At 31.6% G+C, this 23,482-nt stretch overlaps 2 protein-coding genes across 2 annotated transcripts; one reads left to right on the top strand and one right to left on the bottom strand.

Moving 5' to 3' along the window:
- Positions 1–3,485: 3,485 nt before the first annotated feature.
- On the bottom strand, positions 3,486–10,261 carry LOC111703501 (uncharacterized). Its single transcript, XM_023475453.1, has 5 exons — positions 10,049–10,261; positions 8,441–8,511; positions 7,935–8,050; positions 4,972–5,050; positions 3,486–4,236 (listed from the first exon to the last, which is right to left on the bottom strand). Exons 2-5 carry the CDS (start codon positions 8,492–8,494, stop codon positions 4,141–4,143), a joined length of 345 nt encoding a protein of 114 aa, XP_023331221.1. The 5' UTR covers positions 8,495–8,511; positions 10,049–10,261; the 3' UTR covers positions 3,486–4,140.
- A 1,474-nt stretch (positions 10,262–11,735) lies between these two features.
- Positions 11,736–20,802, top strand: LOC111703510 (uncharacterized). Its single transcript, XM_023475466.1, has 9 exons — positions 11,736–11,951; positions 13,831–13,895; positions 14,173–14,217; positions 14,779–14,847; positions 15,765–15,847; positions 17,271–17,319; positions 18,516–18,609; positions 20,447–20,518; positions 20,705–20,802. The coding sequence occupies exons 1-9, from the start codon at positions 11,904–11,906 to the stop codon at positions 20,756–20,758; spliced, it is 579 nt and encodes a 192-aa protein (XP_023331234.1). The 5' UTR covers positions 11,736–11,903; the 3' UTR covers positions 20,759–20,802.
- Positions 20,803–23,482: the final 2,680 nt, after the last annotated feature.

The following is a 23,482-nucleotide window of genomic DNA, read 5'->3' as shown; positions in this document are numbered from 1 at the left end:
GTAGGGAAAGGAGTAGGGGGGAGGGAAGGGAGTAGGATGGAGGGAAGGGAGTAGGATGGAGGGAAGGGAGTAGGATAGAGGATGGAGGGAAGGGAGTAGGATGGAGGGAAGGGAGTAGAATGGAGGGAAGGGAGTAGGATGTAGGGAAAGGAGTAGGATGGAGGGAAGGTAGTAGAAAGCAGGATGGATGGAGGGTGAAACTATAAGTTTAACTTAAGATCTTGTATTTTATGAAACTAAGTTTAACTTGATCTTGTATATTATGAAACTAAGTTTAGCTTGATTTTGTATATTGTGAAACTAAGTTTAACTTGATCTTGTATATTATGAAACTAAGTTTAACTTGATCTTGTCTGCTATGAAACTAAGTTTAACTTGATCTTGTATATTATGAAACTAAGTTTAACTTAATCTTGTATATTGTGAAACTAAGTTTAACTTGATCTTGTCTGCTATGAAACTAAATTTAACATGATCTTGTATATTATGAAACTAAGTTTAGCTTGATCTTGTATATTGTGAAACTAAGTTTAGCTTGATTTTGTATATTATGAAACTAAGCTAGACAAGAATGAACTAGCTGGAGTAAGGTTGACCAGCTCCAGCAGCTGATCTACACACAGAGAAAGGAATCCAGGTAGAAATATTATACACACAATACAAAACATATACACACAATACAACACACATATACACACAATACAACACACAAACACAATACAACACACATAAACACAGTGCAACACACATAAACACAATGCAACACACATAAACACAATGCAACACATATACACACAATACAACACACATACACAATACAACACACATAAACACACTAGAACACACATTCACACAATACAACACACAATAAACGCAATACAACACATATACACACATAATACAACACATATACACACAATACAACACACATACACACAATACAACACACATAAACACAATACAATACACATACACACAATACAACACACAATAAACACAATACAACACATATACACACAATACAACACATATACACACAATACAACACACAATACAACACACAATACAACACACATACACACAATACAACACACAATACAACAATTATTGTCCCTGTTTAGAGTTATCTCTTAAAAGTCTTTAACAGTCTTAAAAATTAAATAGTTTTATTTTTATAATTTTTAGACAAAAAAATATCGATTTTTTTAGCCTATGTGGCCTTCCATGAATGTCCACAAAAAAATTTCAGCCAAATCGGTCCAGCCGTTTGGCCGGCTATACACAACATATACACGAATGTCTTATTTTATTATATAGATGTATTAAATGAATTATAATAAAAATATTAATGCTTTAGAGATTTGAATTACATTTATACTTTAAAAAACGTTTCTCTAATTTCTCTATGAAACGAATCTAACATTTTAGTGACAACCGAACTGAATTGAAATACGGAAAATTTGAAGACGACCTTTAACTTTTCTTTACTACAGGGTGTCCCACGAAACATGACAGTTGGTGAATAGTTTTGAGTGTCTTCTTCCATGTACTGTATTAGATATGGAAAACTTTTTGTAGTTTATTTTGTTTTAACAATCTTTTACTCAAATATATTTTACTTTTAAATCAATTTTACTCTATAAGATGACTCCCATACAAATACAATAGCAAAGGACCAATGCTCCTTTCTCAACAGGCCAAAAATCGCGGAACATAACTCAGGTCAGAAGAAACTTCAGAAATCATTTCTATCCTGTCCAAATGAATAATATACCCAAGGTTATAATGCAAGGAAAGGTAATTGCGGTCGCATATACGCTGCGTACATCTTGAAACCAGTTCTCTCTGGGCGGACTTTGTAAACAAGAATAGATGCATCAGTGTTCGTTTAGTATACGAGGAGGTTAAAAGCATTTAATTTTTATAATTTTAAAAATTCACATAATAGTTACCTATGACCAGAATATTTCATAGATTATTTTTGTGAAAATGGATTCCCTGTCAGGCTGTGACATCCGTCTTGTGTTTACTTTTCCGCCCAAAGACAGTACACTGCAGGACAAAAAATGTGTACACCTCTAAAATTACTTTCCTTACATTAGTACCTTGAATGTACTTGGGTATATTTTTTTTAATTGACTTGTAGACATATTCTATCAACAGAGGGTGTACTTAGGCCGGTGGCAAAAAACGAGGGTACTGACACCATAATCACAGACCGGCTGCAGTGGATAGAGGGTGAATCATTCTTATGTACATTGTACATTGTTTTTATCTGCAATTCTCATTCGTTTATAGTGGGCCAACCAATTAAAACAACCTACTCTGGTTATGCGGGTCCAAACTACTTAGTAAATTGTGATTTTTTTATTTGTATTATTTCGTGCTTTGTAGTTGAATAAAATATGAAAATATGAAATATGATAAATAAGATGGTCTATTTTAATTAACCAAAATGGAGGCCATTTTGAGCACCTGCTTCACAAGCACAAGCTTGCCATGAGCAGCGATAATTAAGTATAATTGAAAATGATATAATCTCTGTAACACATTAATAAAACTACTTTTGAGAATTTAATTTTATTTATGTATATTACGGATAAATAGAAATTGCCATTCTAGCAGAAAGGCCCTTTATAAACATTTGAAGTACTGTTTACACATAAAATTGTGTTTACAATGTACATTAAGTATATAGTTAAATAGAATAAAAAGTTTATCTCTTGTTCAAAGTTTGATCTTAATAACATAAATAGTGATATTTTGTAAAAATACGCCAAATCATAGACTAATAATTTAGACCTAAGAATATAATAATCAAATAATGGCGGAACAAAAAAGTTTTCTATTGTTCTATTGTCTCGTGGAGTTAAATTTTCCTTTTCAGTGTTTTAAACAAAATATGAATAAGATCCACAAGGAAAAAAATTAATGGTGAATAATGAATGCAAATCAAAATCTAAGAGAGAGAGAAAACGATATAAAACTTATTTCAACTCATGAAGCGAAGAAATAATGCATTTTAATCTACTCTCTTTAGACTATAATATATAAAGGAAAAATTCAATATTTATTTAAAATTAAGTGAATATTTAAAAGTTCTTATTAAATGTTCTAAATATTAAACAAACAGTTAACTTGTCCTCTTTAAAGGGACAGTCACCAGAAAGTGAGCAACACCCACTGATTGTTTTCTTTCTAAAAATTTAAACTTTTTAATTAGGATTTATCTGTATCTCCCACATTAACTCGTTAACTCGTTAAATATGGAACACTTGTCTTTACGTATCTGTCCCTTTAATAAATAAGAATAAGTTTAAATATCTATCATCTACTAAACATAAAGTCACTGCACAGTTTATGGAAAATTGTACGTCCATTAGATAACGTACTGAAATTTAAATATAACTAAATTTAACTAATTTTCCTAAAATTGAATTTGTTTTAATGTTTTAAATAAAGTAATTTAGAAAAATGTTTTCATTAATTAAGGAAACAAATTTATGTACAATGTAGATAATAGATATACATAGTACATATGTATAAACAAGAAATGCAAAGAAAAGACTATAAGAAAAGACTAAAAGATTTCTACAATAGTATAGAACTGTGTCTCTAGATGAATATAGGGCTATGTCCTGTAGATATATACAGGACTGTGTCCTCTAGATGAATACAGGACTGTGCCCTCTAGATTGATATAGGACTGTGTCCTCTAGATGAATATAGGGCTGTGTCCTCTAGATTAATATAGGACTGTGTCCTCCAGATATATACAGGAGTGTGTCCTCTAGATGAATACAGGACTCTGTCCTCTAGGTGAATACAGGACTGTGTCCTCTAGATGAATACAGGAATGTGTGCTGTAGATGAATACAGGACTGTGCCCTCTAGATGAATACAGGACTGTGTCCTCTAGAGGAATACAGGACTGTGACCTCTAGATAAATACAGGACTATGTGCACTAGATGAGTGCAGGACTGTGTCCTCTAGATGAGTGCAGGACTATGTCCTCTAGATTAACACAGGACTGTGTGCTCTAGATGAATAAAGAACTGTGTGCTATAGATGAATACAGGACTGTGTCCTCTAGATGAGTGCAGGACTATGTCCTCTAGATTAACACAGGACTGTGTCCTCTAGATGAGTGCAGGACTATGTCCTCTACTTTTACTTCTACTATCTCTTCTTTCTGCCCCTAGACCTGGAGTTAATGCATTTGCTGAGTTACCAACCTATAAAACATAACATTCAGATATTACAAACAATAGTCATTGATTATTTTTCGATGCATTTGTAAATAGTTAATATTTCATAATATTTTTGCTTTAAAAAAAAAAAATTTCGCTTGATTTTCGAATATTCCTGGAAAATATGAAAATGTCGTCTTTATTATCAAAAATCTTTGAAACAGGAATAACAGTTTTCAAAATTAACTCTCAGATCATGAAAAATAAAAAAAAAACATTAGGAAATATTAACTATTTGCGAATGCGTCGAAAAATAATCAATGACTATTGTTTGTAATATCTTGATGATTTGCTTGGAATTAAATTTACTATTTTACGATCCCAGTTGAATGTTGCACGTTTCTGAATTCGTATGCATGCTGTGTTCTTCGGTTTAAGTCGTTTTAAAATTTTCTCCTTATAAACGCAACAGATAGAAGAAAGATTGTAGCAATCAAAAGCGCTTATTTTTCGCCTTAAGTCTATACCCCCTTTCATTTTTGGAGTACACTCCCTTTAAGAAAAAAGAAAATAAATAGTTTAATTAAACAAAAACATGTAGAAATATTTAGTTCAAGGCTGACTATGACATAGCAATAAAGGATATCGTTGTACATCGGGCATTGCCGTGACAGTGCATGGAGGGTCACTTGAAATTACACTTATCGTTGCCCTGTAAAGCCTAGTTATAAAAAAAATCAGATATTTAATTTAAATCTTTTTTTTAAATTTCTATTTTACCTTTCTCGGATTGGCTGGGGAAATTGTTGTAATAAGAACGCTTCCAGCAGACGATCTTCTGCTGGTCTTCTGACTATATCTAAACAAAAATCATGTATAGGGTGTCTACAAATATATAAATATCGTGTCTTAATAGAGTAAACTTGTCCGTCATCACTGTTCATCTTGCGGAGACATTATAGACACATCTTTACAGCAATTACTTTACAGACAAAATAATATTATGGCTTTTGAAATTAGGTATTCAGAACAAAGACGATATAGAATTCGTCACTGAATTCCCATGTTTTTTTGGACACCCTGTATATATATATATATTTCAGCTCTAGACTTGCAAATTCTAGAACTGTAAAGGACTTGTCTTTATCTTCAGTATTTCTAAGTAAGGGGCAAAATTTACACTTATTTCTGCGTGAAAACATGCAACCTTTAGATTTGTAATTTAAAAGGAATTGGGCCTTTGCCACTTAGTCAAATTTTTTAATCTATATATTTTTTCAGCCTGATAGTATAAACCTTTAATATTTATTTTATCCTTTGATAAAGTATTTGATCTAACAGAATTCATAGTTTTAAATATCTCAGGCCTGAGACATTTGGTTCCAACGATAAAGGGATTGCAAAATTTGAGTTTGTGGCACATACTCAATTCCTTTGAAATAGATTTTAAAACCACATTAAAATCAAGCCAACTAGAGACTTTACTTATAAGGACTTTAAAACTTTGGCGATTATGAAGAAAGATTTTATGAATCTGCGTTTTTGGATAAATTTTTTATTCAAAATGGTGTTTTCAATATTTCTTTCCAAATCCTAATTCCCTTGCTTCGTTCTATACATAAGTGCAGTGCGGCATAACATTGTGCAGTTAAACCTTCTGATTTTGGCAAAATAATACATGCCTAATATACAATTTTGTAATGTAAATATAAACTGTTAAACATAAAAATGAATGCATATATAAGCTACAATTTCTATTTTAGAATCTATATAATTATAGAAAATTGATATTTTTCGTGACTGGTGACAATCATAATTCGTAGCATTTTTTATTTAGTGTTTTTTTCCCGAAAACTGCGAAGTAATGAATATATCTATCAGTACTATTAAAGATAATTGGTTTAAATCATACCAAATAAATCATGCCCAAAACCAACTATCAGGACTGAAACGTATAAAATGTACTAGATGTTGCTTTCATTGTAAATCGATAAAATTGGAAAACTGCGCACGCAAAATGAAATAGAAATAGGATTCTTGAGGAAAATATGTATCGTCAGCTGTGTTGATTTCGCAATGTACGTTAGCGTACACTTCAGTTTTCCAGCAATTTAAACACCATTTTAAAGATAAACACGCGTAGTTCTCTGACCTGGATGATTAGGTTACTAATGGCTACCAATGCAAATCGGGCATTATCCTCTTCGCATAAAGGGTCACTTAAAATTGCGCGAACACTCCCTTTAACGGAACGGAGTTTAAGAATATATTTTGGAAATTTGACATTTCTAGTCGTCGGACAAAAAAACCTGGAAGCGGTATCATTATTAAGTTAAGTGTGCATGAATTAAACCAATAATTATCGATTTTTGTCAAAGTTTAGATTTTTACTAGGATACTGGAAAGTGGAGAAACTACATGACTGGAAATGTTAAAGTGAACATATAAATAAATAAGTAGAAAGCTAATATAAAATTTTCATTAACAAATCTATATTAATCCACCGTTTATATCATATGTGAAAAAAGATTTTTATGTAAAATTTGTATTTCTATTTGGTTGATCTAAGAAGGAAAAAAACTTTTGGTTAAAGGGATTGTAAACGGAATTTCAAATACGTGACGATTGATTAGAGTGAGAAGTTCGATTCACAACGGTACAATTAAAAACTATGTTTGCTCAAGTATTCAGTAAATATCCAAATTTTTGTTTTTTTAAATTATTTGTTCTTATTAGAACGGTTTCTTTTCTACATTTGCACATTTCTTGCTTCAGAAACAATGGAGAAATTATCAGAATTTAATACTTAACAAGCTAAAAAACGACGTTATCTTCAAGTTTCCTTATCAGATTAAAGTTTTACAGTTACTGTTGCGAATCGGGAGTGTTCGCGAAAAATTAAAGATGGTATAAGCTGATATCGTATTTAATTCGATATTGATCGCGATACTAATTTTACCTCTATCTGTTGCGTGAATAAGGAGAAAAGGGTTGACAACGTTTTGTATCCAAAACTATGACTTTCAATTACAATTTGACCTATTAATTATAATTTTTTTTTTATAGTTAATTTGTATAATTTTGTATGCAAAAATTGTATAAATTCACAGAGTTGTATTATTCCACTCTAAATACGCTCTTGGGTGTAAGACTCTCTTAATACCATTTTCTCATCATATACAGATTAAAGTCAAATTAGTAGCAATCGATATCGAATTCAATTCGATGTCAATCTATGCCCCCTTCCATTTTTCTCGAACACTCCCATTAATGTTGGTGGCCTAAATTACAACTAAATAAACATCGAGGCCCATAAAAGGGTCGTAAAAGTTATATCAGTGCCATGACAGTTTGAATACAATTAAACCTTAGATTTATAACACATGCATTTAGGGAACGGCATCGTTGTTAAAAACGAAGGAAACCGTTTTCATTATTTGCACTTGGATGAACCTCTTGGAGTCTTTACATTGGATCAATATCAGTCTCTGAAAATCGGAATTCTTTCAGGGGAAACATTATTTATTTCATATGGTCCTTGAATTGGGACTACAGTGGTATAAGCTGTTAACGATCAACGACAGATTTTTAAGGACCAATATTTCGTTTAATTAAAAAATGTTCTTCGTTTTGTTTTCAGTTTTTTCGTCGTTAACGAAGCGAAATTAGTTCGTTTTGAGAAAAATTAAACTGCTCATCATTTAATGCAGTTACATTAACAGTTCCTTTAATTGGTTTATTACCTGTCACTATCAACACTGTTAGATGAGAAGCTTCTATGTTGGCGTGATATTGGAGTATTACTACTATACGCACTGAACGACGAATTACGAGAAGAGGTAGAGGAACGGGTAGAATACTAGAAATAATAAATATTAGAATCCTACTCCAACTCCTACTTTGACTCCTACTCCTACTCCTACTCCTACTCCTACTCCTACTCCTACTCCTACTCCTACTCCTACTCCTACTCCTACTCCTACTCCCACTCCTACTCCTACTCCTACTCCTACTCCTACTCCTACTCCTAATTCTACTTCTACTCCTACTCCTACTCCTACTCCTACTCCTACTTCTACTTCTACTCCTACTTCTACTTTTATTCCTATTCCTACTCCTACTCCTACTTATACTTTAACTCATACTCCTACTCGTTTTCCTACTCCTATTCCTATTCCAACTCCTACTCTTACTCCTACTCCTACTCCTACTCATGTACTATAAACTTCTTTAATTAAAGTAACGTCACCTGTAGTTTTGAAAGGGTAGAAAAGTTGGCTGAGGAAGCAGGAGAAATATCCATTCCGGCCCAGCTAGAATCTATAATATCAACTACATTATATCCCTGTCAAGCTAGAATCTATAATATCAACTACATTATATCCTTGCCCATCTAGAATCTATAATATCAACTACATTATATCCCTGTCAAGCTAGAATCTATAATATCAACTACATAATATCCCTGCTCAGCTAGAATCTATAATATCAACTAGCTACATTATATCCCTGCCCAGCTAGAATCTATAATATCAACTAAATTATATCCCTGTCCAGCTAAAATCTATAATATCAACTACATTATATCCCTGTCCAGCTAGAATCTATAATATCAACTACATTATATCCCTGTCCAGCTAGAATCTATAATATCAACTACATTATATCCCTGCTCAGCTAGAATCTATAATATCAACTACATTATATCCCTGTCCAGCTAGAATCTATAATATGAACTACATTATATCCCTGTCCAGCTAGAATCTATAATATCAACTACATTATATCCCTGTCCAGCTAGAATCTATAATATGAACTACATTATATCCCTGTCCAGCTAGAATCTATATTATCAACTGCATTATATTCCTGCTCAGCTAGAATCTATGATATCAACTACATTATATCCCTGCTCAGTTAGAATCTATGATATCAACTACATTATATCCCTGCTCATCTAAAATTTATAATATCATCTTTATTATATCCCTGTCCAGTTAGAATCTATAATATTAACTACATTATATCCCGACCCATCTAAAATCTATAATTTCAACTACATTATATCCCTGCTCAGCTAGAATCTATGATATTAACTTTATTATATCCCTGCTCAGCTAAAATCTATAATATCAACTACATTATATCCCGGCCCAGCTAGAGTCTATAATATCAACTACATTATATCCCGACCCATCTAAAATCTATAACATCAACTACATTATATCCCGGCCCAGCTAGAATCTATAATATCAACTACATTATATCCCTGCTCAGCTAGAGTCTTTAATATCAACTACATTATATCCCTGCCCAGCTAGAATCTATAATATCAACTAAATTATATCCCTGCTCAGCTAAAATCTATAATGTCAACTAAATTATATCACTTTCCAGCAAGAATCTTTAATATCAACTACATTATATCCCGACCCATCTAAAATCTATAATATCAATTACATTATCTAAATTTATCTTTTGCTTGTCTGTCCGCTTGTATCCAATAAACGTCAAAACGGCTGAACCGATCGGGGCCATATATTGTGTGGGACCTCGCATGACCCCAGGAAAGGTTTATTGATGCTCAAAATAACAAAAATGTGTGTCCAAAGGTATTTGGTAAAATTTTGAAAATGTGCGGTAAAATATTGTTAAATCCACGAACTTTTATAGTTTTTGTTTTATATGGTATAAAATATAGGCCAAAAAGTCGACAAAAAGACAATTTCTGTCTCTAAACAGTACTACGAACCAAAATAGTAACTTTATGAATAAAAAAAACTTACCTTTTCTACACTATATAATCATAGTTTAATAATAGATTTGATTAAGAAATAAAAGTAGAAAATAAACTTACTTAAACTGTCCCCCTCTATTTCCCTGCCGAACACATCATGTTTGGTTCCAGGGGAGGAGGAGAAGGAGTTGTAGGAGTGTCCAGTGCTACTTTTACTCCGTTTATGAATATCTACCCCGCCCAGTCCACCCCCACCAACTTCTTTATGGTCTCGCTCTCCAACTCTTTCCTTTTTACTCTCTTTTCTAAAAGTGGAATATAGCTTTGAACTTCTTTAAGTTTTTTTAGAGAAAAGAACTGTAAGCGTAATTCCAAGTATTATGACGATTTCCAATTGAGAACGGTTTCTCAAAAGCTTTGTCAGATCAAGCATGAATTAATTAGATATCAATGTTTATAATTTTGAAAATTAATTACTTATTCATTGAAGTTTCTCTGGAAAAGTGACTTTAACAATTCTAATGCAGGAAAACATGTAGGAATTATCAGGATTGGAACACTTTTAAAGGTATAAAAACGAGAATAGAAACGAGGCATTGTCGTCTTTGCATGATGGGTAACATGAAATTAGGCCTACAGTTCCTTTATAAATTAAAGAATTGAATTTTAAACAACAATTTATAGATTTCTGAGTTGTTCTTCTATTTCTGTTGAGCTAATTAATGCAATTGCAGAACTGCAAAATAAATTTGTATACGGTAATTTTGAATTTTATCCTACAAAATCATGTTATTTTCACTATATTACATCCTGTTTTTGATCTGAAATGTTTAAAACCTATCCGGGGGGGGGGAGCCCCCACCCTTCAACCACGTGTAAAAATCTTTGAATTATCTCTTCCCCAAAAAGGAACTGAGTTTATGCCACAAACTTAAATATTCTAATCCCTATACCTTTGTAACTTGATGGTGAACAAAACTTCAACTTAAAATTTCAAACTTGAACTATTTGATCTAACTGAATTAAAAGGTCTACGGTGTTATGTTGCAAAGATGTAGAGGATTGAAAAATTAGAATTTGTGGCAAAAACTCAATCCCTTTGTATAAATAGATTTTATTACTTACTATCTTGCTTTTTCTCTTTTCCAGTCTGCTCCTTGTTCACTAATATTTCATCAAGATCAAATTCAAACCCTAAAATTAAATCAGTTTTGGTTTAAACCAAACAGACAGGGTGAATATAAAAAATGTAATTATGATTTTTAAACCCCTAAAGTCCTAAGAAAACACTAAAAAAGATAACCCAGTATACAATTTTTTATTCTATAAGGGAAATAATTTTTTCAATTTTTTAAGTTTTTGTAAAAAAAAGTTAATTTGATCATGTATGAACTTCTATAAAATAGATTAAAACTCTTCTGAAAACACTTTATTTAACAGTTCTTTAAACCAGTTTTCATGCCAAATTTTAGTTTTTTTTTACCCTTTTTGAATGAACTTTGGAGTGCACCGAATGATTTTTCTTTTGCTTCTCTTGAAGATGTCTCCTCTTTCCCTCCTCTTCCCTCATTTTTTCCTCCGTGGATCCCTGTTTTATCCCGCAACAGACCCATTTACAACATTGTAGTTTCTGCAATATATTGCTAGATTAATAGGACTCTCCTATTCTAGATTGGTATGTCGGATCCACAACGGTATTCTAGATTGGTTTGTCGGATCCACAACGGTAACCCCCCCCTCCTGCCAAGCCAATAACAATTCCTGTTTTCCTGTTCTTTATCTCCGAAACTGAAGCACTACTCCAGTTTAGTCTAGTATAAGCCACAGACTAGATATTAGAGACTATAGAGACTATAGAGATACTAGAGAGACTAGAGAGATTTACAGAAATCAGAACTTAAAGACTATAAAGATTTTAAAGAATATAAAGACTATAAAGATTATAAAGAATATAAAGACCAGAAAGTGGTGAAACATGACTCTTGTTTATTGGATATTTCTCGTCATAGAAGCATATCATGCTGTAAGTTAACTTAAAGAGTTGGTTCATAAAATGTTAAAATGTGAATCGATGATTAAAGAGTTCAATCATAGATTTACAGCATTTACCTTTAAGATTTTATATCATACTTAATAAAAACAAAGATTTAGGGCTTAAAACTAAAAAAATTTGGCTATTTTCTAATCCTCGATGCATGAAAAGGTTTAAAGGGAATCTTTGTAAGTATCTATATGTTGCTCTCCAAATTTGAAAGTTGGAAAGCCCCCCCCCCCCAAATATTTTCCAAGAGGGTAGGCATTTCCGCCCCTTCTCTTCAGATTCTTTGCCCCTTGTTTGATGTATGCATTAGACCGGATTGCCGAGCCTTTCATTTATTATCTATGGCAAATTCAACCTTAAAAACTTACAAAAATTGTGAGGTTTAAACTAAAAAACTTACAAAAATTGGGAAGTTTAACCTAAAAAATTGAATTTTTTTATGACAGGGTTTAAAATATAGAATAGGATTTTATTATATTATTTTAAACTGTAAAAGCTGCAGACTGTTAAAGTTGAAGTTGAAATGCAATTCTGTTTATTTAACTTTTAATTTGACTCATAAAGCATGCAATGCAACAAACAGTAAATTAAAAATATGAATAAGAAAAGTTTTAAATTATTTTATTTTGAACAAAACTTTTTTGTAAAACTATTAACTTTTTTATGCCAGTTTCTGACATATTCATGATTGCTCAAAGTTTAGCATAGAAAAAAAAGACGAAAATTGAGTAAAAATTTGAATTAAATGTCACATTTGGAACAAAATACTTATAAATATATAAATCCGATGTCGTAGACCTTGGATATTTCAAACTGTGAATTCTGTTAAATCATCAAAAAGTCTAAGCTTGAAATATCAAAAGGTTTACACGATTATGTTGCAAAAACTCAGTTCCTTTGGTTATTATTTGCATATCATAAAGGAATGATATAAAGAGTAGATTTTTTAGCGCAAAATTTATGGATTTCTGCGGCCAGACTTGTAAAGATTAAATTGATCATAAAGGAATTTAACAATGAGTAACATTCGGAAAAAACTTGAATTCAAATAATCAAGACGTTTTCCCTACTTTTTAAATTAGAATAGGAAACTACGATTGCTACACTCGAATAATTATTTAAAATAGTAACCGCCATTGTACAGTGTACAGTGTAAAGTGTACACTGTACACTGTAAAAACTACACAACCCCATTTTTCTATAAATTAATGCTCAAACTTCTGATAAAACTATTTTTTTACAACAACATTAAATACCCCTAAGATTGTTTTAATGTTTTTGTATTCCACAGTTTTATAGCTATCAATGTATTTAGTTGGCCCACTGTGTTGTTCTGTTTTATAGCTATCAATGTATTTTTAGTTGGCCCACTGTGTTGTTCTGTTTTATAGATATCAATGTTTTTAGTTGGCCCACTGTGTTGTTCTGTTTTATAAATATCAATGTATTTAATTGGCCCACTGTGTTGTTCTGTTTTATAGCTATCAATGTATTTAGTTGGCCCAATGTGTTGTAATGTTTTATAGCTATCAATGTATTTAGTTGGCCCAATGTGTTGTTCTGTTTTATAGATATCAATGTATTTAGTTGGCCCACTGTGTTGTTCTGTTTTATAGCTATCAATGTATTTAGTTGGCCCACTGTGTTGTTCTGTTTTATAGATATCAATGTATTTAGTTGGCCCACTGTGTTGTTCTGTTTTATAGATATCAATGTATTTTTTTGGCCCACTGTGTTGTTCTGTTTTATAGATATCAATGTATTTTTAGTTGGCCCACTGTGTTGTTCTGTTTTATAGATATCAATGTATTTTTAGTTGGCCCACTGTGCTGTTCTGTTTTATAGATATCAATGTATTTAGTTGGCCCACTGTGTTGTTCTGTTTGGATTAAAACTCCTCCCAAGAAAGGATCTTGTCTCTGTTAGGAAGAAACCCTAATCATTTATTTTTAAAGAAAATTCATATTTTTCAATCTTAAAAACATAATTTTCTATTTTTGGTCCTTTATGATATTCTAACATTTAAACAGTTGTCAAAAAAAGCATTTTTTTACTGATAAGTCTTAAAAAAGAGTCGAAATGTTTTTATTTTGTTCTTTTTTCATTGTTTTTATCTTTGTCGTAAAATATAAAATCTTGTGCTTTTCATCAACTTTAAAAATATTTTTTTTTATTTCAAAAGTATCTAAATTTGGTTTCCTAGATATTACTTTCTAATAGACGCTGCTTGTGCTGCAGTTGCCTACAGGGAAAAACATTCATTTTCGCTTTTTTATTTTAAAAGTAAATTATTTTTTGAACCCGTATGCAAAAAGAAAGTACATGTAATTTGAATGAAAATATCTTTGATTATTTTTTATACAAAATTCGGACGATGAGATGACAATTGTTATCCGTCCCACTGCTATCGTTGACTACAGTTTGTTTACAAGCAAGCCTCTCTCAATGCTTACCCTATTTAAGAATAAAGACACTCCGGGCTCCACTGAAAAGTAGCATGTCTGATTTACAATGGTGCCCTCTTTCGAGCGTTGTCTGGTAATCGTTGACGGATAAATAATAAAACTATAGTGCCTGGAAACTCTAGTGTACGGCATTGAAATCGCCAAGAAAAATCCGTAAATCAAATAAAAGTTATTAAAAAATTAATTTTCTGATTTCTGGTTTAAAGAGTACCATTGTGATTTGGACATGTCAATATAAAAATATAAGGTGCTTAAAAATTACGTCTGCAGTTAAGTTTGCCAAATTCGGGGAATGTGTCCCTTTAAATATACTTAAAGTGTCGAATGAATGATTTGTTGAATAGCCTGCATAGAAATGAATATATGCTTCCCTTCCTTATTGTTCAACAATGGCAGCATATTTTTTATTTCAGGTGAACACAAATGTTTAACAATTAGACCTACAAAGTACAACCAGCATTCTACACAGGAAAAATTTTTAAAATTGAAAGGATTTAATTTATTAACTGTTTGGTAATCAATCAATATCAATTTTGTACATAGATCACATATGTAACACATGTTTATAATTGGTAATGTGAGCGTAGCGCTCGGCCCCCTAGCCTGTCGTAGCCGCAGCGCTCGGCCAAGAAATTGTTTTAACCAACCCTAACCCTAAAATAATTAAAAATGAATAATATTAATTTTGCTGAAAATTAGTGGTCATGTACAAAATTGATAGGGGGGGGGGCGGCGGGGAGTTTGTCAAAAAATCGTATTGTAGGACGGACCTAACTGTTTTGTAAAATACGTATAAACATGCGTGGTTATAAAAACCAACCATTTTTCATCATTTCTTATTTGATCTGAACGCCAGCTATCCAATCATTGAGTTTGTTGATATCATTAAATCATGGGAATTTGTGTTTGCATCTCTAAATTTACTACTTTCGGTACTTCTGTAATTTCTAACTGATATCATTGTGGAAATATTACGAATCAATTTTTTTTTATTTCTCTGAAAAATTAATTGCCTCTCCTATAAGAAGTGTAGCTTTTCCTACAGTGGTAGGCGATTATATTAATACAATGAAGACGACTTTTTAATTCAAGTTTTGATTGTTAACAAGCTTTTCTTTAATTTACAAGCTTACAGGTAACCAACGAGAAGTATTTTAATTGACAGCTTCTCTTTATGTGTATTGTGAACCATCCAATATCCATGCTGTTTGATAGCTTGATAAAAACTAAAATTGAAATCGAATATTGTCTTTTTAGTATTCATATAATCGCCGACCACTGTATGTGTGTTTATCTTATTCTCTCCATGGTATGACCCTATATTATTTAGTACCTGGGATGTAAGCCGAGCAGCTAAACGTGTCATCTCCTGGTCTAGTTTAGACTGGGATAGGGGAAGATGGAATCAACTAGGCAATGAGGGACATTTACAAGAAATATATGGAATCATCTTAAACTGACATTTACAAGAAATATATAGAATCATCTTAAACTCCACAACGGTATTCTAGATTGGTATGTCGGATCCACAACGGTATTCTAGATTGGTATGTCTGAACTGTACCTTTAAAAGCTTTGTCGAATAAAAATGAGGAAGATATCAACAATTTCTTCTTTGAAAGTTGATTTTTTTAAACGGTTCAAGTGAATAGCGCATTTTTGGTTCAGTAATAATATGGAAAATTGTTAAAATAACACTCTTTTCAAGGTTGAAAACGATACCTTCCACATTATTGATCATATAGAGGGTACTGTTATGAATATGTAAATATTTATTCAAAAAAAAAACATTTTGTGAATATGCATATTTTTTAAGATCATTGATCATGATCGATAAAGAACAAACCTGATATTTTTTCAGGTTTTAATCAAGCTTGTAACCTTTTATAGAAATTAATTTTTCAGGTATATCAGATGCAATGTATACAGTACAAACTGTACACTCAGAAAATGCATAATTCAAGAGATTAAAGTTCAAAGACCCCCCCACTGTATTCTGAACTTTATCTTAACCTTGAAAGATGTATTCTACTGCCCTGTAGTCTGAACTTTATCTTAAAGTTTGAAAGATATATTCTACTGCTCTGTAATCTGAACTTTATCTAAAGCTTGAAAGATGTATTCTACTGCTCTGTAATCTGAACTTTATCTAAACCTTGAAAGATATATTCTAAACTTTATCTTAAAGTTTGAAAGATGTATTTTCTGCCCTGTAATTTGAACTTTATCTTGACGTATACAAAACCGATTTATCTCTCTGAACAAAGTACAAATGAAATGAATCACGTTTTCAGATAAGTAAATGATCCAATTTAAAAACAACAAAAAAGGTCAGAAAGGGTAGTTTGAAGTTTGAATTTATACGAGAGGGTAAAATTTGTTTTGAGATCTTGCTATTTTATATTTCTTTCTGCAACATCTGCATCTAGGGTTTCCAGCGAAATGAGGAAATCGTTTTTTTGCCGAAAATTTCCCATTTTTTCGCTTTCCGGTGGAAGAAAAAGAAATGCAAAATTTTTGCTTTTTTGCGTTAATCTCTTTCAAGAAAAAAATGCAAAATTTTTGAGAATTTTTTTTGCGAAATTTGTTGGGTTTTCCCCCGGAAATTTCGTACTTTTTGTCTTGTGATAAATCTCGCATTTTTTGTGAAAAAGATTAATGTGAAATTTCGCAAAAAAATTATGGCATAATATTGTTTAAAAAACAAAATACTGCATGTTTTTTCCTTACTTTTGCAAAATTTATTTTTGCAAAAAAAATTGCGAAATACTAAAAAAATTTCGCATTTTTTCGCTGGAAACCTTTGTTTCTTAACATAAATGTCTCGAATATTAAGATCTTGTATTTGGAACTGCGTTCGATATGTCAATTCACATTGCCAACGCGTAAGTACATCGAATTTGCTAATTCCATAAAATTGTGGAATATAGTTTTACCAGTAGCTTGACAATTAAGTTATTATAAAACATTGCTTTGTGTTTACTGTACACTGCAAAACATTTCTGGATTTTTTAAAATCATAACTAGCTTTAGTCTAATATTAGTCTTCATATTCCAAACTTTTTAATATAGTCTATTTTATTGCTTGTTTGTGCTGTAGAAATCCAGTGGTAAATTTCCAAATATGTCGCGGCTTGCAGTAAAAAAAAAAAATAATTGTTAAAAAAACTAAGATATTAATGCCATCGTATTTCAGATAAAGTTTTCTTTGTTAATTGCTCATTTGTACAATTTCTTATCTTTACTTCAATCGACATTAGAAAATAAAAAGTTAAATTTTCTGATGCAAGTTAAATACATTTTTTCCACGGTTTAAAGTTCAGAGTACAGATTTTTTTATGCAAATATATGCACTATTGCAGCATGAATAATGTAACAGTTTAATTATGTACAGGGTGTCCCGTAAACATAAGAATTTAAATGACGACATTTTTTCCAAAAATACCAAAGAAATCCATATTTCCAAAATGTGGTTACATTAAAAATTGACGGAGATGATAAAGAATTTATCCAAATTTCAATTTACTTAGAAATATGAAAATTGTCTAACTTGTATATTTTTTCCGTTAACCGTATCCCGATTAGGCTACTTTTGTCTAATATAGATGGGGGGGGGGGTTGTTTTCCACCCCACCCTTCTTATGAATTTGCCCTTACCGTTGATATAGGAAAGAGTGATACATGTCCCTAGTCCAGCTTTTCAAGGCCTGCTCATTAGAAAAATGAGACCTCTAATTTTAATGGTCATAGGGTGCAAAGTACGACACAGAAAATTTTTCTAAATTAATTATTTTTACTTTCGACAAATATTAACATGTGACACATCTTATAGTATTCATTTTTCAAGGGCTTTCTAAATAGATAAATTACTAGCCCTGTAGCCTAATTATCAAAAACGTTATTAACCATGTCTGTTTTTTGTAACACTGGGCCGCCACTCAGACTCTACCCTATGCATAAAAAAATCTCTGCATGTTTGAAAGCTTGGTAGAACTCAAAATTAAAATATTAAGTCTTCTTCACTGTATTAATATATACGTCGACCACTGTACCTTAGTGTAAAGTTTTCATGTATTTTTAGAGTTTTCATCGGAATGACTCTCAGCAGAACTGGAATTGTATTGGCTGTATCTGTAGTCGGTATACTCTACGCTCTTGTAATTGAAAACCCGAAGGTAAACACAAGAAAGATTTTTTAAGAGACTGTTGCTTAATTTCAAGTGACCTTCCATTTAAAAAGAGGGGCATGTCCGATTCGCAACTGTACCTTTTATCTGATTAATATTGCGGAAGATTTTTTCGCCATTTTTCTTGCTTAAAAAGTGTTCAATCCTGACGTGTCCTCTAGAAACGACCCTTTCAAGAGAAAACACAACAGATATTATCAATTTACAAAGAAGATAATGAATATCTCATTCATTCTTGATCCGACAGAACTTTTTACCATAGGAAACAAAAACGCCACTCTATAAATGGAGAGTCCCTTGAAATTACGTCCATTTAATAGGAAAAGGTAAGACTATATAGATTTTTGAAAACGTTATAATTTTTTGGGGCGGTAACATGTATCGCTTCAAAAATTGGGCTTTTGTGAAAAAGTATAAAAAACGATATTTTCTCGTCAAAGGAACTCACCAAGTGTTAAATGGCCAATACACCTCAAACCTTTATCTTAGGAACAATGAGTACGATATTGTCGTTTATCAAAAAAAATTATATATTTTCCGTTATTTGCATAATTCCGCAGGTCTATTTCTATAGAGAACCTACACTCTATAGCCTAAAATCATCAATTTTTAGCTAGAAATATAAGGATCTCCAAAGTTTAATGTTTATTTGGGCTCGTTACTCTCTTTAAAAGTATGTTTTTTTCTTCATAATTCATATAAAAATAGATATAGCTGTTGTGACATATTTAGCCAATAATTTATTACCCTTTATGGAGAGAACTCATTAAATTGAAAGAAAACAAGGTATGAGGTGTATTCTGAACTTTATCTAAGCTTTGGCCCACTGTGCTGTTCTGTTTTATAGATATCAATGTATTTAGTTGGCCCACTGTGTTGTTCTGTTTGGATTAAAACTCCTCCCAAGAAAGGAATTTTCCACACGTTTGTCAGTGTTAATTAAAACACATTAATTAACCATATAGATTGATAATCCAGGGAAATGGGCCCGGGTACAATGCATGGTTACTGTGTTACATGTTAATTTGACTATTCAATATTATAACTTAAGAGTCTAAAAGTCGTCATCGTCGTCCACAGTTTAATTGTTTTTTTATCTTTTATTTCATAATTATAATTTTTCCAATAATTTCTATGTTTGTGTGTTTAAAAAGTTTCTAATTATTTTTTATTTATTACTTCACAGTACGTTTACCAAAACATTTGCATAGTAACCTCCTGCCTACGCAATATTCAATGACGCACTATCTTCATCCAGTATTATCCAAATAAATTGTCAAGTACTTGATAATCTATTTAGTATTATCTATCTTTAGACATTATATGAAAAATACATAATGAATATTTTATCAATATAATTACTGTTCCTAAGCAGGAAAGAAAAATTAACGAAGCATAAAAAAAAATATTTTTCAGGAATTCTCCTTGAACACTTAAATAGTTTAACTTTATTGAACTTTAAGAATGAACCCATTATTTTTTGTTTTAATTATTAAAAAATTTCAATTTTTCGCAATCAATGCTTTTCCGAAAAATTCCTGTTGTAATGAAGAAAAAGTTGAGGGGGGGGGGAAATTTTTCTATAATTTTAAAACGAAAATAAAAAAACACTAAAAATTTCTAAAGGAGCTCCCTGCTATGAAATTTAAGTAATATATTTTCGTAATAATATTTGAATTGACCAGATTTAAATTAGTTGTGAGTTTAAAACTTTCTTTAAAAAAAAAAGTTTAAAAGTTTCTTTGGCTCTTTGTGTAACATAGAGCCGTGTAAATAAGGCACAGCACAGCACTGATAGGGGGAACAATAACATGACACTTTACAGTTTGCCTGGTCGAGTAAAAACCATATGCCGGACTGGGTTGCGAGAAGAGTTAAACCCCTTTCTCCTGACCAGGTAAACTCCTACCCTGGGACGAGGTAAACTCCTACCCTAGGACCAGGTAAACTCCTACCCTAGGACCAGGTAATCTCCTACCTTAGAACCAAGTAAACTCCTACCCTAGAGCCAAGAAAAAGAAAACATTACGAAATTTATTTTCTTTGTTTTATGTATTCACAGTTTTAACAGCTCTTTGTTTAGGTTCAGGAAATTGCTGTGTTTGAAAAGCTCAATGGTTCCACAAAAAAATTGTAATTGTGTAAAAAGGAAAAATAAATCCTGAAATATTTGCCATTTAATTTTTTCCTTGTTTTAAGTGAGCCTCCATTGCTAGAGTGGTATAATGTCTGATTGCCATTGCTAGAGTCGTAAAAGGTCTGATTGCCATTGCTAGAGTGGTAAAATGTCTGATTTTCATTGCTAGAGTGGTATAATGTCTGATTGCCATTGCTAGAGTCGTAAAATGTCTGATTGCCATTGCTAGAGTGGTAAAATGTCTGATTTTCATTGCTAGAGTGGTATAATGTCTGATTGCCATTGCTAGAGTGATATAATGTCTGATTTTCATTGCTAAGTGGTATAATGTCTGATTTCCGTTGCTAGAGTGGTAAAATGTCTGATTGCCATTGCTAGAGGGGTATAATGTCTGATTTTCATTGCTAGAGTGGTATAATGTCTGATTTCCATTGCTAGAGTGGTATAATGTCTGATTTCCATTGCTGAGTGGTATAATTTCTGATTTCAATTGCTAGAGTGATATAATGTCTGATTTCCATTGCTAGAGAGGCATATATTTAAATTTACTAATCTTAGATTTTCTGCCTTAAACATAATAGTTTAATACTAGTCTACTCAGTCCACAGACACACGGTCAGTTTTACAAATCAAGAAACTTATTGTATTTCTAAATATAGAATCATTTAGGCATGCTTTAGTTTATTCCAAATTAAATAAAATTCAATATGAATTTTCATTTAATATTACAAAATAAACATCTGACAAGAAATAAAGAAAAATGGAATTATACTGTTAAGCGTACTAAAAAATGTAAATATGCTAAAAAGGTGTATAATGTTGGTAATTAATGATCAAAGTTTGATCCGTGATTAACGACTTCAAATTGTTCATCACATTATTGATTTTCAATTGCCAATTATTTGCAAAAATAAGTTTGCATCGACAATAGTTTGGGTTTTCACAGTTGAATTAATGATATACGAATTTTCCTTATTTACAGGGCTCGGAGTTTAGTTTATGGGCAAGAGGGTGCCCTATGTAATGTGGGAATAAAAGAATAAATTGTCTTTGATTTCCGAAAATGTCACCAAATATGTGAAATCTACAGAAAAGGTCGAGAATTTCAACTAGTCGAGATTTAAACAATTTTGGTTGAACAAATAGTTTTTTTTAATGTTTCCATTGTTTTAACAGATTTGCAGTTTCCAACAAAGATCGGCGTGTATGTCAATTCAGCTAGTGGAGACGATATTCCCGTCCTTCTGGAGTCGAGCAGTTTTTAAACCGAAAACAAATTTTTGAAAATGACCAGGAATAACCCGACTCATAAAAGGTGAATTGCTTATACATCTATATTCTATACCTTGTGTAAAATAGTTTTTGTTCTCCAGATAGAAAAAGCATAATAATTAAATCAAATTTACCCAGCATAGAAGACCCAAGAAAATGGCCAGACTTAGGGACACAATATGACGTCGAGCTACTAGTTAAATTATCGGTATCAGTATGAGCCTATCCTGTTGCGTAAAAAAACTAACGCGTAGGAAAAGATTGAAAATGCTACTATTAGGCCTAACCTCTTATGAGATGATACAACCGCAAAAAAAACATTCAAGTTTTAAAACAATCGATCATACATTTATTGAGTTTGAAATCTGATTTGACCTAATTTAACCTTTTATTAATATTAAGTTAAATATTTAATAACCTAAATCGCGAACATAGGGATTAGTAAAGCTTGTTTTAACCACTCAAGTTGCTTCTAGTGATATAAAAACAAATATTTTAAACTGAACCAGCTACTGCTGGCTTGTGTTTAGTGTTGTACAGTTCAAGGTAGACTAGGGATATCCTAGTTAGTACTTGATAATCTATTTAGTATTATCTAAATCTATAACCCGACTCACCTTTAACTTAAGAACTCCACCAAACCTTAAAATCTATAACCCGACTCACCTTTAACTTAAGAACTCCACCAAACCTTTAAATCTATAACCTGACTCACCTTTAACTTAAGAACTCCACCAAACCTTTAAATCTATAACCCGACTCACCTTTAACTTAAGAACTCCACCAAACCTTTAAATCTATAATCAGACTCACTTTTAACTTAAGAACTCCACCAAACCTTTAAATCTATAACACGACTCACTTTTAACTTAAGAACTCCACCAAACCTTTAAATCTATAACCCGACTCGCTTTTAATTCAAGAACTCCACCAAACCTTTAAATCTATTACCCGACTCACTTTCAACATAAGAACTCCACCAAACCTTTAAATCTATAACCCGACTCACTTTTAACTTGAGAACTCCGTCAAACATTTAAATCTTCCAAGATTTAATTTTTCTCACTGTCGCTTTTTAAATAACACTGTAACGTCTAGTGTAGACTTGAAAAAATATGCACAATATACACGCAAATACTAGTTAAAATATGCACAATATACACGCAAATACTAGTTAAAATATGCACAATATACACGCAAATACTAGTTAAAATATGCACAAAATACACGCAAACACTAGTTAAAATATGCACAATATACACGCAAATACTAAAAGTAAAAAAGTGGAGCATGAGAGAAAAGAAAAAAGTATTTTTATTGATCTAAATGTTTATTAACAGCAGAGTTTCCAACAAAACAACTAAAATGCGATGAAAATTCTGATTCAAAGTTTTGTCAAAATTAGACTATACTTGATAATTAAAAAAATATTATTTATATTAAATTCATTTT

The sequence above is a fragment of the Eurytemora carolleeae genome, unplaced genomic scaffold (assembly GCF_000591075.1).
Source record: "Eurytemora carolleeae unplaced genomic scaffold, Eaff_2.0 scaffold560, whole genome shotgun sequence".
Classification (NCBI taxonomy): Eukaryota; Metazoa; Arthropoda; class Copepoda; order Calanoida; family Temoridae; genus Eurytemora; species Eurytemora carolleeae.
This window is presented reverse-complemented; position numbering and strand designations above follow the sequence as displayed.